Genomic DNA, 16,478 nt, shown 5'->3' with positions numbered 1-16,478 from the left:
CCGTCGTGATAAGAACAAATTATGAACCGCCGCCACCACAGCCACCTCCTCCACCACAACCAGCTCCGCCGACCCCAATGGTGGTTGCTGCCATACCGCCGCACACTGCGAGGTAAGTTAGACGGGTAAGTCTCTAATCGGGAATGTTATAACTTACGGCCATTCGAGGTGATCCTGCTGCCGCCCCAATATCCCTTGAAATCATGGTTAACACACAGCAGAAGGAAGCGGGAGTCCAGACTTACATCCAAGTTGGTACAGCCTCCAGGACCACCACATCCACCTGCAGAGATGTCGTTGTTCCCGCAGATCCCCTGAGCGCAGTTGGCCCAGGTGTGATAACCGGCGTGTATGATGCCGGGATCTCCGGAGGCGTAGATGCCTGCCGTGAGATACGCGGGATACATGCAGGGTCCGTATCGGTGATACGTGCTGCCCCAGTGGTTGTAGTATTGGTCTCTTGGGGGCAGCTTTACACCCTTTTTGGCCGCGCGCTTCTCTGCGCGCTCGTAAGCACCGTCCAGGCGATTCTTCCAGACTAGCCGCTGCTGAAATCGGACGTGTTTTCGGGCTGAGGTCTCTTTTGAGTGCACTGCGTTATGGGTTGATATGTGGACTTCGGTGCCCGGAGCTGAAGGTGACGCGGTTGCGTTGAAAGCGTCGATAGCTAGGTGCTGTTAGATCTTGGCTGGAATTAGGAGGGATTTGTACGGAACCTGCCCTTCTGTTCTTTGGTTCTTCCAAATATGGCCGACGTGTTAACTACATGGTTGGATCGAACGGCTGTTCATAGTTTAGGCTTGGTATCTCTACCTCATGTAGCAAGGAGGGCCAAAGACGTACCATCGCAGTATCCGCAAATACACTCCGAGTACACGTCTCCAAACTTCTCGAGATACATTTTGCTCGTGGACTCGAACGAGACTGAGAGCTTGTCTTCGTCAATCTTGTCGTTGTGATCGATGAATCTAGATTCCTTGTTCCCCTTTGTCGCAGTGTTGAAGGTGCAGAACTTGTAATACGCCCTCGGGGCCAGCTGATGGGCATGCCACGCAAGGTCGACATCCAGGGTTGGCACGCAAAGAGTGTTCGGATTCTCCATCATGACGAGCATGAAGCGAGAGTATTTCTGAAGCAGACGATCCATCGTGCCGCGCTGATTGGGGCCATGTAACCAGTCAATCTAGAATCAGGTCAGTTTCAATAACGCTATTCGGCGATCGGCGAGCCACGAGCCACTTACACCATACATCTTCTCAACAAACACACCCTGTCTCATGGTCGCACCGATGAGGTCCAATGCGAAGATGGAATGGTTGTCCCAATATCGCGACATCATCTTCCGGCTTTGAAAACGTTCAACTCGCGTCAACACCCTGCCGTTGGCGAGGTCCTTCTTGCTGAAAGACGCGGCATCCGCTCCCTGAATCCTCCTGTATGCATCATTGTCGGTCAACGCAGCTTCTATAATATCGCGCACGGTTTCCATAGTTGGTCGCGTCCGCGATCCCGGAACGACGAGATTTCTGAGATCCTCGATGATGCCCAGACCGAGGAGCCTGTTCGGGAACAAAGCTTGCGTCAGCTTCGTTGACGGTGGTCCTGGTGGAATTGGCATGCCGACTTTGGGGTCGAGAACAGAGCTGGGGACGGTGAAGTTCGATGCTATGTACTGCTCTGCATCGTTGGTCATCTTGGCTACGGAGAGGAGACGTTGGGTGATGAGGGTGTTACACCCTGCGGTGCACAGCTGCTCGAAACTGCCATCTCCGTATCCCGTTCCAAATAGACCTGGCCTCCTAACATTGGGCTTTGCGTTAACAACTGTTCACATAGATAGTGTTGTTGCGTACTCACCCTTGGCCCTTGTAGAGCTCTGGTAACCCGCAGGTTGTCCATGGAACCTCAACGTCTTGCTTGCAAGCGGGACACTCGAGATGTTTTGCCATAGATTCCTCAACGTTGTGCCAAGCACGTCCAGTCGTCGCCTCCCAGTTAGCCTTGGCCGCATCGGTGGCATTGTAATTGAACTTCGAGTCGATGATCTCGTGGACCTGAGCCCAAGGCATGCCGGTTGTCCAGAACGTCTTGAGCCCGTAGCGCATGGCGTCCTCCAGAAAGGCTCTAGGGTTGAGCATATGCGCGTGCCATACCATCAAGACATCTACGAAAATGGTGAGCAAATGTGATGTGACTGCGAGCACCAATCTAGTCTTACCAAGAGGTGGGAGAATATCAACTGTCCAAGGAAAGTCTTCGCCTCCATCCGGGAACGTGAGGTACTTGTCAGACTGGGTTTTCATGTCCTCTTCCTTCAAGCGCTCACCCGGCATCATCTTCCACCATGTCTCGTATCGGTCGACTGCTCGCGCCAGGAAAACCGCCCAGCGTTTCTCACGGATCTTGGAGAGGACCTCCTTGACATGATCCTCTGTTTTCTTGCTAGAACCCGCCTCCTCGCTGTCAGCTTTGGGGCCAGCACGCGAGTCCCAAATGTCCCAGAGCCCATCTGTGTAACCGATTTCCTCCTTGAGTGTCTGAATTGCGTAAAGCAGCTTCAGATGCGCGAGGCAAGAGTCGACATCGGGATCTCTTTGGGTGCCGAGCCGCAAGGAAGCGAAGGCGGCGGTCACATTTGCGACGTCTGCTTCAGTAGGGACTTGCTTTCCTCCCTTGGATCCATGCAGAGATTCGAATGACGGCGGCTCATCTTCGAAAGCCGGCGGTTGGTCCTGCGCATCTTCGTAAGTCGGCGGTGGTGTCGCAGCACGGCCCGCTCTAGCCTTTTCGGCCTCTGCTTCGGCTTCCTTCTCCTTCTCCTTCTCCTTCTCCTTCTTCGATCTCTTGAAGAGTGAAGGCATCACAGATTACTGAGTGAGAATGGGGTTGCGGCGCAAGATGACTGTAGAGTATGCGGGGTCAACTTGGGGACACGAAGCGAAACAAAGTACTAACGATGCTCAGATACCGGATGTTCTAGCAGAAATCAGATGAACTCGACAGGAAGATGAGTTTGAACCTGTTGATTTAACCCCAAGCTTTAATAGAAATAATAGAAAAGTCCGAGAGGCGACCAGAAACCGCCCTGTTACCGCCGAAGTGGTCATCCGGTCAGCTGAGAGCATGTCTTGGGCGTCCAGGCATACCGAAAGGCAGGCAGGCCCGCGGCACAGCTTCACAGATCCAGAGGCTCTTCCGCCCTGGCAAACATAAGCACATCTGGCTAGCGTTCGTCGCTTACGACGCCATCTGAAAGCTTTAAAGTCAGACACAGCGGTTTAGTCGGGCGAAAGCCCCCCTCCACAACATATCTCATCTGCCAATCGGAAAATTTAAGAGATAAAAGCATTCGACGCATCGTGGCTCATTGGCGATTTCAATGTTGGCCAAGCTTTCCTCTTATCAGTCGCAGATATCAGACACGTGGACGCGTACACGTTGGGGCGTAGGAACATCTCTTGGGTGCCACAAGGTTTTGATGGAGGCTATAAGGCGGGCGACAGTTGCACTTATGAGATGCGTCTTCATGGTGCGGAATTACGTCGTCTGTTGTTCTTATCACTTCCACCAATCTAACCCTTGTCATCACTGCTTAGAAAACAAAGTTCGCGGCGACGCCCTTGACGAGGTTCTCAGCGACAAGCTTGTGGATGGCCAGACCAGCGTGGTAGTTGTCAGCCCAGATGCAGTCGCTGGAGCCGTAGCAGGTGGCATCCTTAGCCCCGTACTGGGCGAAGTTCTCGACGACGGTGTCGAAAGACGGCTTGGTATCGAAGACGAGTCCCTTGACGCCGCTGTTGGCGGACTTGAACGTGGCCAGGCGGTCGGACAGGTTCTTGTTGTAAGAGCTGATGTCATCACGGAGGCGCTGGAGGTCGGTCTCGGACTGGCCGATCATGGCAGGAATCTGGTCCGAGAAGGCTAAGGCGATCTTGTCAGCACGCGTTGGAAGAGTTGACATTCAGGATTGACATACGAGGAACGCTGAGCAGGACAAAGTTCTTCAAGCCGTCGTCAGCCAACGTCTGCAGAAGCTCGAAGTAGCGGTCCATGATCTTGTCGACGGGAGCCGACTGCTTGTCCCAGAAGGGCTCGCCGACATCGTTGATGCCGATCCAGATGGCAACGAGAGCATTGTCCTTGTTGACCTTGCTCGACACGTACTGCTTGTACTGATCAACCTGGTCGTCAACGCAGTACTGGGCGTAGGTGTCGACGATGTCCTTGTCGGTGGTGGCGCCGGTGACGGCGAAGTCGTATGTCAGGATGAGGGACGTGTTCAGGGTGCTAGTCAGGTGGCCGACCCAGTTGAGGCCGCTCGAGGTGGTCTGGCCGGGAAGCGCCGGGTTTCCGAGCGGGTTACCGGCGGCGGGGAGGGTGCCGCCGGGCCAGAAGCCGACGGTGGAGTAAGAGTCGCCGCTGGATCCGAGTTAGCCATGTTCTTGCACCTTGATTGTGTCTTCCAGTCTTACAAGACGATCAGGTTCTTGGAGCTGTTGGCCTGTCTCGGGAGGACGGCAGAGCTGCGGCTCACATGCCACGTAGGGCTGGCCAGGGACAGGGACAGGCCGGCTGCCAAAGAAAGAGCGGTGGAAAAGTACTTCATTTTGTTTTCCCGGGTTGGAATGATATGTACCAGCAAAATATCAACAGATGAATCAGAATCGAAGAAAGAATGTGAAGTGAACGACTGTCAGACGGACCAACGAGAGACAAAACAAGCCAATGCCCAAAACAAGAACCAAAACAGACCGGCTTGGAGTGGGATGGCACCGGTGCTACATATTATATTGAAGAAAAGCGCTGGATGATTCGGAATTTGAACAGGGAGGGAGGTTTTCGTCACTGCCCGTTTGCATTACATTGAGTTCCCCATCTTCGGTCGCATCGCTATTCGCCGTGATTGGTGGAAGTGTTAGTCGAAGCCCGGCCCCGGGCGGTGCAATTCCTAAAAGGGGCGAGATTGCAGGTCCTCCGATGGGGCACGCGGGGCCGCGAGTTGGGCCATCGGCTCCTTTTCGCGGCCGAAGTTGTCTGATCACGGCGCTTGCAAGCTTCGCGGTTATGTTATGATCCGAAAGAAGCTGTTGGTTTCTGAAATAGGCAGTTTCCAATCTGGTAGACACGGAAGACGTGTGTGTGGCTTGCGGCTCATTGATTGAGATCAGAGCTGGAGGTTACTCCAAGGAAAGGAGGGTACCCCAATTCCTCGGACTTGCAGCGGTAAGTTGCGCGAGACGCCATTGCGGAATGCCGACTTCTTACAAAATCTACGTCAAATGTTCTCAGGCTAAGCAATGTGAGTTCATGAAGTAAGTGTTGTCACAGTAAAGCAACTCATCTAGTGAGGAGATTCCAGTGAACTCGGTCTCGCTTCGAGTCCTTTTTGCGCCCCCGCTGAAGACGTTCCCGAGTACAACTTTCAGGCGCATTCTGGGCCGTCAAAGCATAAGTAGTGTCGGTTCCCTATCTATTTACGAAGAATAAAAAGTATGTACATCTTGAACAATTGAACCCAAACCACCGGCTTAGAAGGCAGGGTTGGCATTCTTGATCAGCATCTCAAAGTACTCCTGGAACCAAGTGCCTGCCTCCGGGGCAGGGATGAAAGAAGAACCAGAGCTGCACTTCTCATCGTAACGCGTAGCCGAAGAGTTGCTGGTACCGTCACTCTCGCCACCAGGCTTGACCCAGACAATGGCATCCAGAGTGTCGATGCCGGTCTTGACGGTCGGGCGGGTTCCGAAACCGGTGTCCTTGACGTTGCACCAGTCACCCCAGATCTGCTGTCCCGTGGGCTGCTTGCCGCTGCGTCCTTGGTCGACGAGGTAGTTGGCGGGGTATCCGGCCTCCTTGAGGAGAGGCGTCAGCGCCGCGTGAAACTTGCTCTCGTCGAAGTTGTTGTTGGGGGTCGTGTAGGCCGGGGCGGTGTCCAGCTTCCATCCGTTAAAGTTGGAGACGTTGGTGACGACGCCGCGGACGGCCTTGGGTGAACCGGCCTTCTTGTATACCTCGGCATAGAGCGTTGCGGTAGGCTTGAGGTTGGCTTCCCAGCCAAGCCAGCCGGCGTGGCCGGCATCGACGTAGATGGCAACGTTGTCGAGGTTGAGGGTCTTGAAGGCGTAGTCTGTCGCCTCCTTGTACGTGTCCGCTGCCTGCGAGCACTTCTGTACACCCATGTTGGTGATCATGTTGGCAAGCCCATCGGGTTCTGTCCTCAGTCAGCACGAGACCACGTTAGATGTCAATGCTTGAGGCTATACCATAAACAAATACGATGCGGGTGTCCGAGTACTCTTTGGCAAGAGCGGCGATGGGGTCGATGTACTCCTTCTTGTACTTGTTGATACCGTCTTCGGCGATCAACAGTTCTCCAGCAGATGCTTTGGCAGAGCAGTCGCGGTCAGGGAAGTTGTAGACCACGTAAGTGCCAGCGTACGGCGGGTTCGCGCCAGCTTGGTTGAGCTTGCGGATCTCGGCCAGAGTGCTGTTCATCAGGCTGATCTTCGCCCGGGTGTCCCTGATCGATTGTCAGCAAGTGCTACGAAAGGCCACGCGGGAAAGACATACAGCCATGCGAAAGAAGGGACCTCAGCGACCTTGGCGACCTTAGCAGCGAGATCACCGCTCATCTTGGGAATGGCCAAGTTCTTGATTTCGTCGGCGTAATACGGGTTAGGGAACAGCTGCCTATCGGCAAGAGGGTTTCCGTCATATGACGCAGTCTGGCGAGACTTGAGAGGTCCGGCCAGTGCAGCTGGCGCAAGCGCAGCAGCGAGGAGGAACTGAGCAAGCATCTTGAAGGCGGCTAGAAGTGAACGAAGGATGATGAACGAAAAGAATGTCGTGCCTGCGATCTCTGACTGGCCTCGGCGTGTTGGTGAACTGGAGCTGCTCCATCATCCCATGCTTGCAAGGCGAGCCAACTCTCCTGTCTTATATGAGAGAATCCCCCGGCCAAGCTCTGGAAAGATGGCCCTGACTCCGAAGACACGACCCCGTCGTACCCGTAAAGCAGACTCAAGGGTCGTCCCGGAGAGAAGCACCGGTCCTTCATCTTAGACCTAGTCACCAAGGAAGGCGGGACGATCTCTGCGGTTCTCCGTGCCCAGCGTTCTGAGGTTACTTTTTCGGCCGTGTGAGATACAACGAGGCCGGCCTCGACCGGCGGGGATGATGCTGGGACCACGGGAGAAGGCATTGGCGCCGAGCCGCCGGTACCTGGGATAATACCAATTCAGGTAAGTCGGGGGGTAAAGACCTTTCTTGGCCACTTAACGTGCTCGGAGCCGCTGCCTCCGCGAATCCACGTGTAATGGTCATGATGCCAGGGTGTTGTCGGCATTGCTGGCCGCCCTAAATCCCCATACCCACTGGGTTCGGACGACAACATTCGACGAAAAGAAATTCGCAGAGTGAATGACATATTTGGGGGCGCCAGATTGATTAAGGGGAGAATTGTGACCAGGCACGACATGTCGTTTCGAATATGGGTGCCCATGTCCCAGGTGATGTAACTCTGAAAGTTGGGGAAAACCTTCTTTGGAGAGAGAAAGTCGGGAGACAAGAAGCAATATGTTTTAGCGCCTTTCAGGTGGGGGCCATATGAGAATCTCGAGTCAATAACAGCGACGCGAACTGTATTTCTGAGACTGAATGAGAAAGTCTGACTCTGCCAGGTCGGTGATGAGATTTCAGGGGCTGTTGGCCGATGGTTTAGTTCGACTTTTCAGCCGCAGGACGGCTTGAAGTGAGATAATGAGCAGCCTTTCGAGAAGACGACGCACCACGGCTGTGCGTCGTCTTATTTCTTATTCGAAATATCGGATCGTTCATCCGTTTGTGCGGGATGTTAAGCCCACATTTTACCCTTCATGATCGACATGTCTTGAAGCGCACGGAACACTGCCAATGCCGTGCGGGCTTTTGTGGGAACAGAACCATGCGTTGATTGATGAGTGACGGGAAATAAGTTAAGACAGACGGCATTGTGGCCCTCAACTCCGTCCTCCCTTGAGATTTGTCCGGTATTGGGCAGGAGAAAGTGTCTATCATGAACATCCAAGAGACTTGGCAATTTACGTGTACTACGCCGACCATGACCAACCTTCCCGCAACAGGATTCAGGAGCCGATGGTCTGCTTGGCCAACGCAGGTTGCCGCTCTCGCTTACGCGATGGTGTCTGGGAGTTGGGAGCTCTCATGATGATACACCTTAAACAACGGATCCCACACAGTCACTGCTCTCTTTGTGACTCTCCCATTGAGAGGCTCCGACCATACTAATGGGAGCACCTTCTCAGCAGAACATTCCAAACCCTGTCCATGGACATCCTTATCGTCTAGAAACTTATTGTAAGCGGCCACAATCGTGGATACTGGAGTTACGCTGGCAAAAAAGGTAAGTTGATGATTCGATTTTTGGTCGATGGCAAAATGAAACTCACCATTCTTCAGAAACAGCAGCAACCATTTCAGGAGGGATGATGTTGGTTGCTACAACACCAGGTAGAACGACGTTGATACGGATGTTCTCCTTCTAAGCTGAAGTCAACACAAGTACATGGCAGTCATAGTTGGTTTACGATTATACTGGCTGAATACTTACGAGCTTGAGCAGGCGTGACGTCGCCCGCACGAAGTTGACAACTGCAGCTTTGGCGCCGTCATACTCCGGGTAGGTCTCGTGGGGGTGAACAGCCGCAATACTCGCCGTCGCAACGATACTACCCCCAGGGATCTTGTTCTTACGCATAAAGTGAATGGCAAGCTGTGTGCCGTACACCACACCCTTGTAGTCGACATCGGTGCAGATCAGATCGGGCTTAGGCGGGATCTTGTCCGACCCTCGGTGGTTGAAGATGTAGATCGAGCTCTTGTCGACGATGCCTGCGTTGGCTAGAAGGGCGTCGATCCTGCCATACCGACCCCATACCTCTTGGAAAGTCTTTGCCTGGCTGTCGTAATCGGAGACGTCTGTAGCGTGAAAGCTGGCCGCCTCGCCCAGCTCCTGTGAAAGCGGCTCGTTCTTGTTGAGGTCGGCCATGGCTACCTGCCAGCCCTTTTTGACAAGATCCCGGGCCAAAGCCTCGCCCATGCCCGACTGAAACCCTGTCAGTCTATGTGATTGGTTATTTCACACTTGAAGTATTCGGATTATCTTACTGAGGCTCCCGTGACAATCGCAACCTTTTGATCCGCCATCTTCGAGGGATCAGGGGCAATATCGGTCTTTCCTCTTCTGATTACACCCAAAGACCTACGAATAACCCAGTTCCTAGACACAAGACCATGGTGAAGCGACAGAGCTTGTGTATGAAGCGCAGGTTGATGGCGTTGTCTTGCCACAGCCAAGACTGCTCGATGAGGCGAACTCATCAATTGCACATATCTTGCCGCTTGGTTTACGGCGGAGAGTCGAAAATTCATCTTCCCTAAATCAACAGAATGTTGAAAAGATGACAACTTGAACAGGAAAAGAAAGACAACACAATTTCGACGACGTCGGGGATTTTAATGGCGGGCACTCGCATAGCTTTCATGGTCTTGCACCCCTCCCAAGGTCGAAGCTGCATTGACGTATGCGTGCGGCTGGATTCGTGACCAACTTTGGCGCCTGCAACGTCGATGTAGTCAGTTTACATCTGAATGCATCTCATCTCAGCTCGTATGATACGTTGTAATTGTGGGACGAGTCCATTTTCAGAAGCTCGTCACCCAGCCATGTGCTGGAACAGCTTTTCCGAGGTGCAAGACATGCGCATCGTATGCTGTAGCACACCTGTACACCCCAATCAAGTATCTAATTGAAAGATCTTGTTGGTCTTCGCAGTCCATCTTGATGTACGAAGCCTGTCAGCTGGGATGTCTGCATGTGGTGGTTATACCTGGCTAAGTGATTCCCACTTCTGTACCTCAACCCGCCGGCTAACATGTCCCGATTTGAAGAATCTCGTCGCAGCTAAATCCCAGCCTCCGCGGGGTTCAGAAGGTCGCGGTTAATATCTTTTCTGGAAGATTAACAAAGCCTACGAAGAAGGCTTAATATAAGACATGCACATAAGTTGAAAAATGGGCCCGAGTCCAAGAGAACGCCGGCGTCTTAAACTGATAACCGGCTAGTTCTTTTAACAGACTGTCGATGCTCAAATACTGAAGTCTCTCTTGGCCAAATACCATAAGCTGATTGTTTTACTGCATGCTCTCCTTCAAGCCCCCAAAAGCCATTTCAAGTGTCTCTCAGCATGTCTCAAGCACCATCACTGGACGGCAAACTGATTCTCATCGCCAACGTCAACATTGTTCCTGACCATTACAATGATGTCTGTCCAGTCCTTTTCTCACACGAAACTCTCTTGACCCCGGCTTCAACTAACCGAAGCAGTGGCAAGCAGCATACGACAAGCTCGCAAGTCATGTCTTCCCCAACGAGCCTAACACCATAACATACTACTTTGGCCTACCGCTCGAATACGCCGACAACCCATGCAGGACACCCTACATGTTTGCTTTCGAGATATACTCTTCGCGGACGGATCTATACGATGTACATTTGAAGTCCAAGATAATGATCGAAACCTTCCTTCCAGCCGCCCTTCCCGTCATGACAACAGGTCTCGACCTCAGGCACTTCGAAGTCGTTGGCGGCTTCCTTGATCGTAGCGGGCAGAGGAAAGAGTGTGGCATCATGCAAGAGACACAAATCGGATGTGTAGACACCACAGCGAGAGCCGAAGTCATCGGGGCTTTGAAGATGTTGTGTCGGGCGGCCGGAGAAGAGGAGGACGTTTTTACCTTCTTGGGGTTGCGGGGCCAAGACGACGAGGTCAGTCTGACGACTTTTGCGCGGTTTCGTGATCGGGACGTGATGGAGAGGTGGGCAAGGTCGTCGGTTGTTAAAGGGTTTTGGGAGGTCGTTAAGGATGGCGTTAAAGACATGGGATCGCGTGCGTACGCGCCAAATGGCAAAGGGTGGCTTTGGAGGTGAAGCGAGAATAAAGTATCCTGGTCTTCTCATCGATAAGAAGCTTCGGCCGGTCCGGGGTCGGAGTTCGGGCGAGAAGCCGGGGCGGCGGCCATGACCACGCCGTACATTACAAAGTTTGTCGCAATCACTCCCCCAGACTGTTCATTTAGGTCCCGGTTGAATGGTAACCCTTGCTTGGAGGTGGATCCTTGACTTGTTGGTTGAACGCCTGTAAATCCCGAGACTTGCGTCTATGCAACTGTTCACACAGCTCGTCTCCCAGCTCACTTCACCATCATGCTCTCAATCTCGACGTCACTTCCAACCACTTCGGTGGGAATTCTTGAGTCATATCATCAAATCTTTTCATCCAAGCGTACCTAGTGACCTTGGCATCAAAAGACACTTCAGATTGACCAATAGCAAGACTCTCGGTATCGTAAATAACCTCCAAACCCACGAGATAAGGGTCCACCGGGAAATGAGCTTGCGGGGCCCCGGAATCGGCCCCAGCAGAAAACAATAAAACGAGACTTCTTCCCAGTCACTCGCTCACTCATGACATGTAGCGTAATCATCTCAGATTTCACTCGCTCTTTCTGTCAAGTCCAAGATGGTCAAAGTAAGAAATCCGGTTCTGCTGGCTGCAGCATTCACCGCCTGCGCTGCAGCACAACAACTCTCAGAACCGCTCGCGTACGCCAACATCACATCCGTTCTCGATACGATTCTTGCCCGGGGTTACATCAATGTCGGCACAACGGGCGACTACAAGCCCTTCACCTACCTCGTCACAAACCAAACCACTCTCCCCAACACGACCGCCATCAACACAACGTACATCGGCGCCGACATCGATGCCGCTCAGTCCTTATCAAATGCCCTCGGTCTTCCCAACCCACCCCGTCTCGTGAAGACGATATGGGCGAACATCACATCCGACCTGGTTGCCGGCAAATTCGACATCGCGATGGGCGGGGTCAGCCTGACTCTCGCGAGGGCTAGAACGGTCTTCTTTTCGACAGCCATCCAGCGAGTTGGAAAGACCGCGTGCATCCGCTGCGCTGATGCGAGCAAGTACACCGACCTCGCATCGTTGGATCAGCCAGGCGTCAAGGTTGCCGTCAACCCGGGAGGCACGAACGAAGCTTTTGACCGCGCGAATCTGAAGTCTGCCGAGATCGTCCTGGTGGAGGATAACAACGCTGTTTATCAAGCCGTCTTGGATGGCACGGCAGATGCCATGATTTCCGACCTCATTGAGGTCGAGTTACAGGTGAAGCTTCATGAAGGCGAGCTCTGCATCGCCAACCCAGATGCGCCATTCAACTTTGAGGAACTTGGATACGCTGTTTCAAGAGATATCGTATGGAAGCAATTCGTGGATACGTGGGTTCACGTTCAGCTTGGCAGCGGTGCTTGGAACACGACGTTGGACAAGTGGTTGAATTACAAGTGGCCGAGCGTGTAGACGATAGTTTCGAGTTTCATTGAACGCAGTGATTGACAGTCATTACACAGGCGAATGCACTTCATTTCATGTAATTATCAATCCCATTTCAAGACTTCCTGATCAATCTGGGGTTCGAAGCAAAACGCCTTGTACAATTGCTCGGCCGAAACAGTTGCAAGCCGAAGGTCACGACATTGTTCAAGCTTTCTTGCCGATCTTGTCCTTCAGGGCGTCGGTGAGATTGCCAGGCTGTGCCGACTCGAGACCAACCGCCTTCTTCACTTGCTCGGTGGCAGCTTTCATGGACGGCATTGTGCTCGCATCGCCGCTGTGTCTCTGTGAGATGTGTCAGAATAGCTCGTGCTCAGGATCTGAACAGCCGGAGTGTAACAAACCCTTTCCTCTTCAACCTCAGCATCATGGATGAAATCGTGTCCAGCCTCCACGGCTTCATCCGATAGCCCATGCTGCTTGAGGCCGTGGTCTTTCCGGTTTGACATCTTGAGACGGTGTGATGATATACGTGAACGGTGTAGCTTTTATGGGTGCTGTTCAAGTGGTGGTAAATACTGTGATATTAAAGCAACATCCAGTCTGCGCGACAGGAAGAGTGGAGGGGGCAGCTCTAACATATATGTTTTCATTGACTTTCTACTCGTTATAGGGCATGTGACGACTTAACGTCATCGCGGTGCCAGATTGAGGGGTTCACGGTTGATTGCGAAAGTCTCAACTACACCATTGTCAAGGGCACGGTGAGCAACCCCGCATCGATGATGGCTTCCCGAGAAGCACAACAAGGATGACCGAACACAATCTGGTAATTTTCGTGGAGTTCAAAGGCGGGGTCCAAACCATCGCGCGCAACTTGGTCCAGACCATGGCCGATTCTTCACTGCGATCGTAAATAACAAATAATTAGAGATGACTGCTGTGACATTGTCATGGTCATGGCTTCGACGATGGCGGAGAAGGGGAGGATACGTTACGGACTCCTCTCGTTGAAGTTCAGGCGTCGGATTTGAGCCGGCACCCTACACGTATGAGACGAAGCATTTGGATGAATCTCGAGGTCAACATGGACCCCGGCACCAGACCGAGCCTGTCCCCCGAAAGAAATAGTCACAGACCATTCGAATTTTGTTAACCAAATTTAAAAGTAGAAATAATGAAGTAATTAGCAATTATCAAATTCCTCATGAGACGTCCACGACTCACAGAATCCTCTTACCTGTGCGAGTTGGAAGGTGACCCTTAAGCGCCTCTTTAATCTCAACCAAGTCTGGGAAAGCTAATGGATAAATGAAGCGACTAGCCGGTATGTTAATGTGAGTAGGCATGGTACATAGTTGATGAGTTTGTCTGACCTGCGATGAAAAAATTCTCACCTCCCCGAACACGACCTAGATCAGCGCCAACTCAGACTCAATCTTGGTTGACATCTCATGTGAAGTCCACCCCAAGAGCTTAGAAGAGGTTCATGTGAAGTTCAACTCAATTACATATTAAGTTCAGGCTTACTACTACTTGAATTATCAAAAATAGGGCCCAGTTCTCTTTCAAAACCGAGCTAGCACCGCTGGCCGACAGGCTCTTGATCGCGGCCTGGTCCTTGGACCTATCAGGGTCATCTCCAACCGGCTGAGTGATCCAGTCCTTTGGTATTTGCGTGATGAAGTCATACCAGTAGTCACCCATAGTGCGATAGCCCTCGTCGCTGGGATGGATGCAGTCATCACGCAAGATGCCATCACCCAGAGCCGCAAAATCAACAGCCAAGACGTGATGGCTGGCATTCCTTCGCTCCTCGACGATCTCCGGGATGAGCTTTTGATACTCTTCCGTTTGTGGCCTTTGGTTGGCGTCGCAGGTGTTGATGATTTGAGCGACGAGGATGGTTGCGTCCGGGCAAGCGGTGATCATCTGGTCGATGAGAGCGCCGAGCCGTGCAGCAGCTGCGGCGGGATCGTTCCCTTCGGTGGAGATGTCAGGGTTCGGGTTCATGTCATTAGTGCCGGCATGGACGAGAATGACATTCGGGCGCTGCTCCAGAGATGGCGGGACGTTGTCGGCGATGTACTTGATCGTTTTTCCAGACCAAGCAGCCTGAATAGGTCAGTATGATGCCTTTCAAATTCCTGAGAATCGTCTCTGACTTACATAATACGGGTCAGTCATGTCGCCAGAGAAGACCGTACCGGCAAAGACAACGTCATTCGCTGCAACAGAGTCAGATAAGCACGACGATCAGTGGGCAGAATGAGGTAAACATACCAGCCAGGTTTTCCTGGAGTTTTTGCCTGTAGCCATTGCCATCAGTGCTCAGGAAGCCGACGGTAACAGAGTCGCCGACGGGCAGAATGCGCAGCTTGACATTCTCCTTGATGACTTGGCCTGCAGCGGCACCCTTGTACTCGAGTGAGTCGGCGGCAAGAGCCAGAGAGGCAAGGACGGTGACGGCGCTGGCAATGGAGAACCTCATGTTGAAGACCGACAACCGGACGTAAGACAAGGGGACGCCATCGCGAGAAACCATCAAAGGATGACATGAAGGGGGGTGGTAGCCACTTCAAATAGTGACCGATGGTTCCGCGGTCTGCCCATGTTCATGGATGAGTCCGGATAAGCCAACACGAACGTCAACGCTGACGCCGAAAAGATGACCAGGTCTTGACAGCCCAGCCCATTCCAGGACATGCCTGGACTCATACTCAGCCTAACGCCTCCCCACTGCAACCAACAAGCAAATTTAAAGGGTCAATGCTAGGCAGACATCGCAGCCCTCGTGGGAAGCTGACCATCTCGCAGAAGACACCCAATAGGAGATGGATTTGAGGAGAAAAGGAGTGGGTTTGGTGCATTGAAAGAAAAGTGCGAGGACAAAAATGACCCGTCTTCTTGGCTCCACTGATCCGCCAAGGACATGACCCTCTCTCTCCCGGACTAGCACACCACCACGATAACCCGCTGCACAGTCGAACGTGATCAGTGTGGTTCGAAGCTGTTGGCGGACTTTCGCTCCCGTCATTCTTCTCTTACCGCTGCAGCAGCTGATGATACCTGCAGACAAACTAGCCCGAGTTATGGTGCCAATGGGTGCAACATGGCCTGCCGGCAGTTTGCCAAGATGGCTGAGCCGAGGCGCCCAGGTGGCACAGGCAGGCTGAAAATCCCGCGGGTCATCCTCTCATTTGTTTTCCACGAGAACACCGGTCTGGCCGGGCGAAAAGGGAGAATTGGATCATGATGGCGGGCTTTCTCCCATGTCTTCCACCTTGCGGCTCCAGCGATATACGAGAAAAGCCTTCCGTTCCGTCTGACATTCTCCCTGCTTGCTTGGACTCAGGTACAGGAAGCCGGGCATGATTTTCGGGCCGCTCCCTGCGCCAATGCGAACGCGAACCCATTTCCGTGCGCTGCCGCTGCCAGAATACGGCGCATGAACACCCTGACATGAGATGAAAATGCAGCTGAAGGATTGGCTACAGGATAGTCCCAGTTAATTCTTATTCTCCTTTCCTTTAGAGAGAATTTGAAAAGCTTTTCTGTTGACCACTTGGAATAATAATAGGCAACAGGAAACAAGCCAGACCCATGCAAAAGCAGTGAAATGCCCAGAAAAGGGGCTCAACTACCAACACACTCCAGGGCATTGTAGCTCGGGTCAAGGCCGACGAGACGAACATGCGTTCAAAGGCCTGGTTTGTTTCCGAACAACTTTGTCATCATTCTTTGACGCCACTCGGAGCTGCACTTGGGGTTTGACATCATGAGATGCCTACCACCGACGCAGCTGAAATCTCTCTTTCCCCACAAACACCGAATTCTGACGTCGCTCGAGTCTCTTCTCCAAGGATCGCCGCGAACAAGCTCATGTCCTCCGCAAAAAAAGCTCCGTCGGCGGTTGACACCGGCAATCTCGTTCCGGCTCTGCCGACCGTCTGACGTCAATGCCCGGAAGGCAGATCGACATGATTTTGACATTAGTTGCCTTCGACATAGATTCGCCGGGCTCATGCATTTCACCCGACAGACCGCCACATTGACGTCCATCAGGTC

The 16,478-nt window shown here is 52.8% G+C and overlaps 7 protein-coding genes across 7 annotated transcripts; 1 reads left to right on the top strand and 6 right to left on the bottom strand.

Annotated features, from left to right (window-relative positions):
- Nucleotides 1–19: 19 nt before the first annotated feature.
- CkaCkLH20_10000 (uncharacterized protein) lies at nt 20–2,861 on the bottom strand (the record flags this gene model as incomplete). The annotated part of the gene is made up of 7 exons (XM_038892715.1): nt 20–105; nt 158–194; nt 246–667; nt 844–1,183; nt 1,244–1,799; nt 1,858–2,164; nt 2,219–2,861. 7 exons carry the CDS (start codon nt 2,859–2,861, stop codon nt 20–22), a joined length of 2,391 nt encoding a protein of 796 aa, XP_038741964.1.
- A 731-nt stretch (nt 2,862–3,592) lies between these two features.
- On the bottom strand, nt 3,593–4,606 carry CkaCkLH20_09999 (GDSL-like Lipase/Acylhydrolase; the record flags this gene model as incomplete). The annotated part of the gene is made up of 3 exons (XM_038892714.1): nt 3,593–3,921; nt 3,977–4,419; nt 4,473–4,606. The coding sequence occupies 3 exons, from the start codon at nt 4,604–4,606 to the stop codon at nt 3,593–3,595; spliced, it is 906 nt and encodes a 301-aa protein (XP_038741963.1).
- A 922-nt stretch (nt 4,607–5,528) lies between these two features.
- On the bottom strand, nt 5,529–6,797 carry CkaCkLH20_09998 (glycosyl hydrolase family 6; the record flags this gene model as incomplete). Its single annotated transcript, XM_038892713.1, has 3 exons — nt 5,529–6,211; nt 6,264–6,520; nt 6,571–6,797. 3 exons carry the CDS (start codon nt 6,795–6,797, stop codon nt 5,529–5,531), a joined length of 1,167 nt encoding a protein of 388 aa, XP_038741962.1.
- A 1,646-nt stretch (nt 6,798–8,443) lies between these two features.
- Nucleotides 8,444–9,204, bottom strand: CkaCkLH20_09997 (uncharacterized protein; the record flags this gene model as incomplete). Its single annotated transcript, XM_038892712.1, has 3 exons — nt 8,444–8,539; nt 8,609–9,103; nt 9,166–9,204. 3 exons carry the CDS (start codon nt 9,202–9,204, stop codon nt 8,444–8,446), a joined length of 630 nt encoding a protein of 209 aa, XP_038741961.1.
- Nucleotides 9,205–10,244: 1,040 nt separating this feature from the next.
- CkaCkLH20_09996 (bacterial extracellular solute-binding protein, family 3) lies at nt 10,245–12,437 on the top strand (the record flags this gene model as incomplete). Its single annotated transcript, XM_038892711.1, has 3 exons — nt 10,245–10,322; nt 10,385–10,825; nt 11,550–12,437. The coding sequence occupies 3 exons, from the start codon at nt 10,245–10,247 to the stop codon at nt 12,435–12,437; spliced, it is 1,407 nt and encodes a 468-aa protein (XP_038741960.1).
- A 180-nt stretch (nt 12,438–12,617) lies between these two features.
- On the bottom strand, nt 12,618–12,919 carry CkaCkLH20_09995 (uncharacterized protein; the record flags this gene model as incomplete). The annotated part of the gene is made up of 2 exons (XM_038892710.1): nt 12,618–12,755; nt 12,815–12,919. 2 exons carry the CDS (start codon nt 12,917–12,919, stop codon nt 12,618–12,620), a joined length of 243 nt encoding a protein of 80 aa, XP_038741959.1.
- Nucleotides 12,920–13,822: 903 nt separating this feature from the next.
- Nucleotides 13,823–14,901, bottom strand: CkaCkLH20_09994 (bkrf1 encodes ebna-1 protein; the record flags this gene model as incomplete). The annotated part of the gene is made up of 4 exons (XM_038892709.1): nt 13,823–13,885; nt 13,941–14,525; nt 14,580–14,638; nt 14,694–14,901. The coding sequence occupies 4 exons, from the start codon at nt 14,899–14,901 to the stop codon at nt 13,823–13,825; spliced, it is 915 nt and encodes a 304-aa protein (XP_038741958.1).
- Between the last annotated feature and the right edge of the window lie 1,577 nt (nt 14,902–16,478).

This window comes from Colletotrichum karsti (genome assembly GCF_011947395.1).
Source record: "Colletotrichum karsti strain CkLH20 chromosome Unknown Scaffold37, whole genome shotgun sequence".
NCBI classification, from domain to species: domain Eukaryota; kingdom Fungi; phylum Ascomycota; class Sordariomycetes; order Glomerellales; family Glomerellaceae; genus Colletotrichum; species Colletotrichum karsti.
Note: the sequence above shows the minus strand (reverse complement) of the source record. Positions and strands in the feature narration are given on the sequence as shown.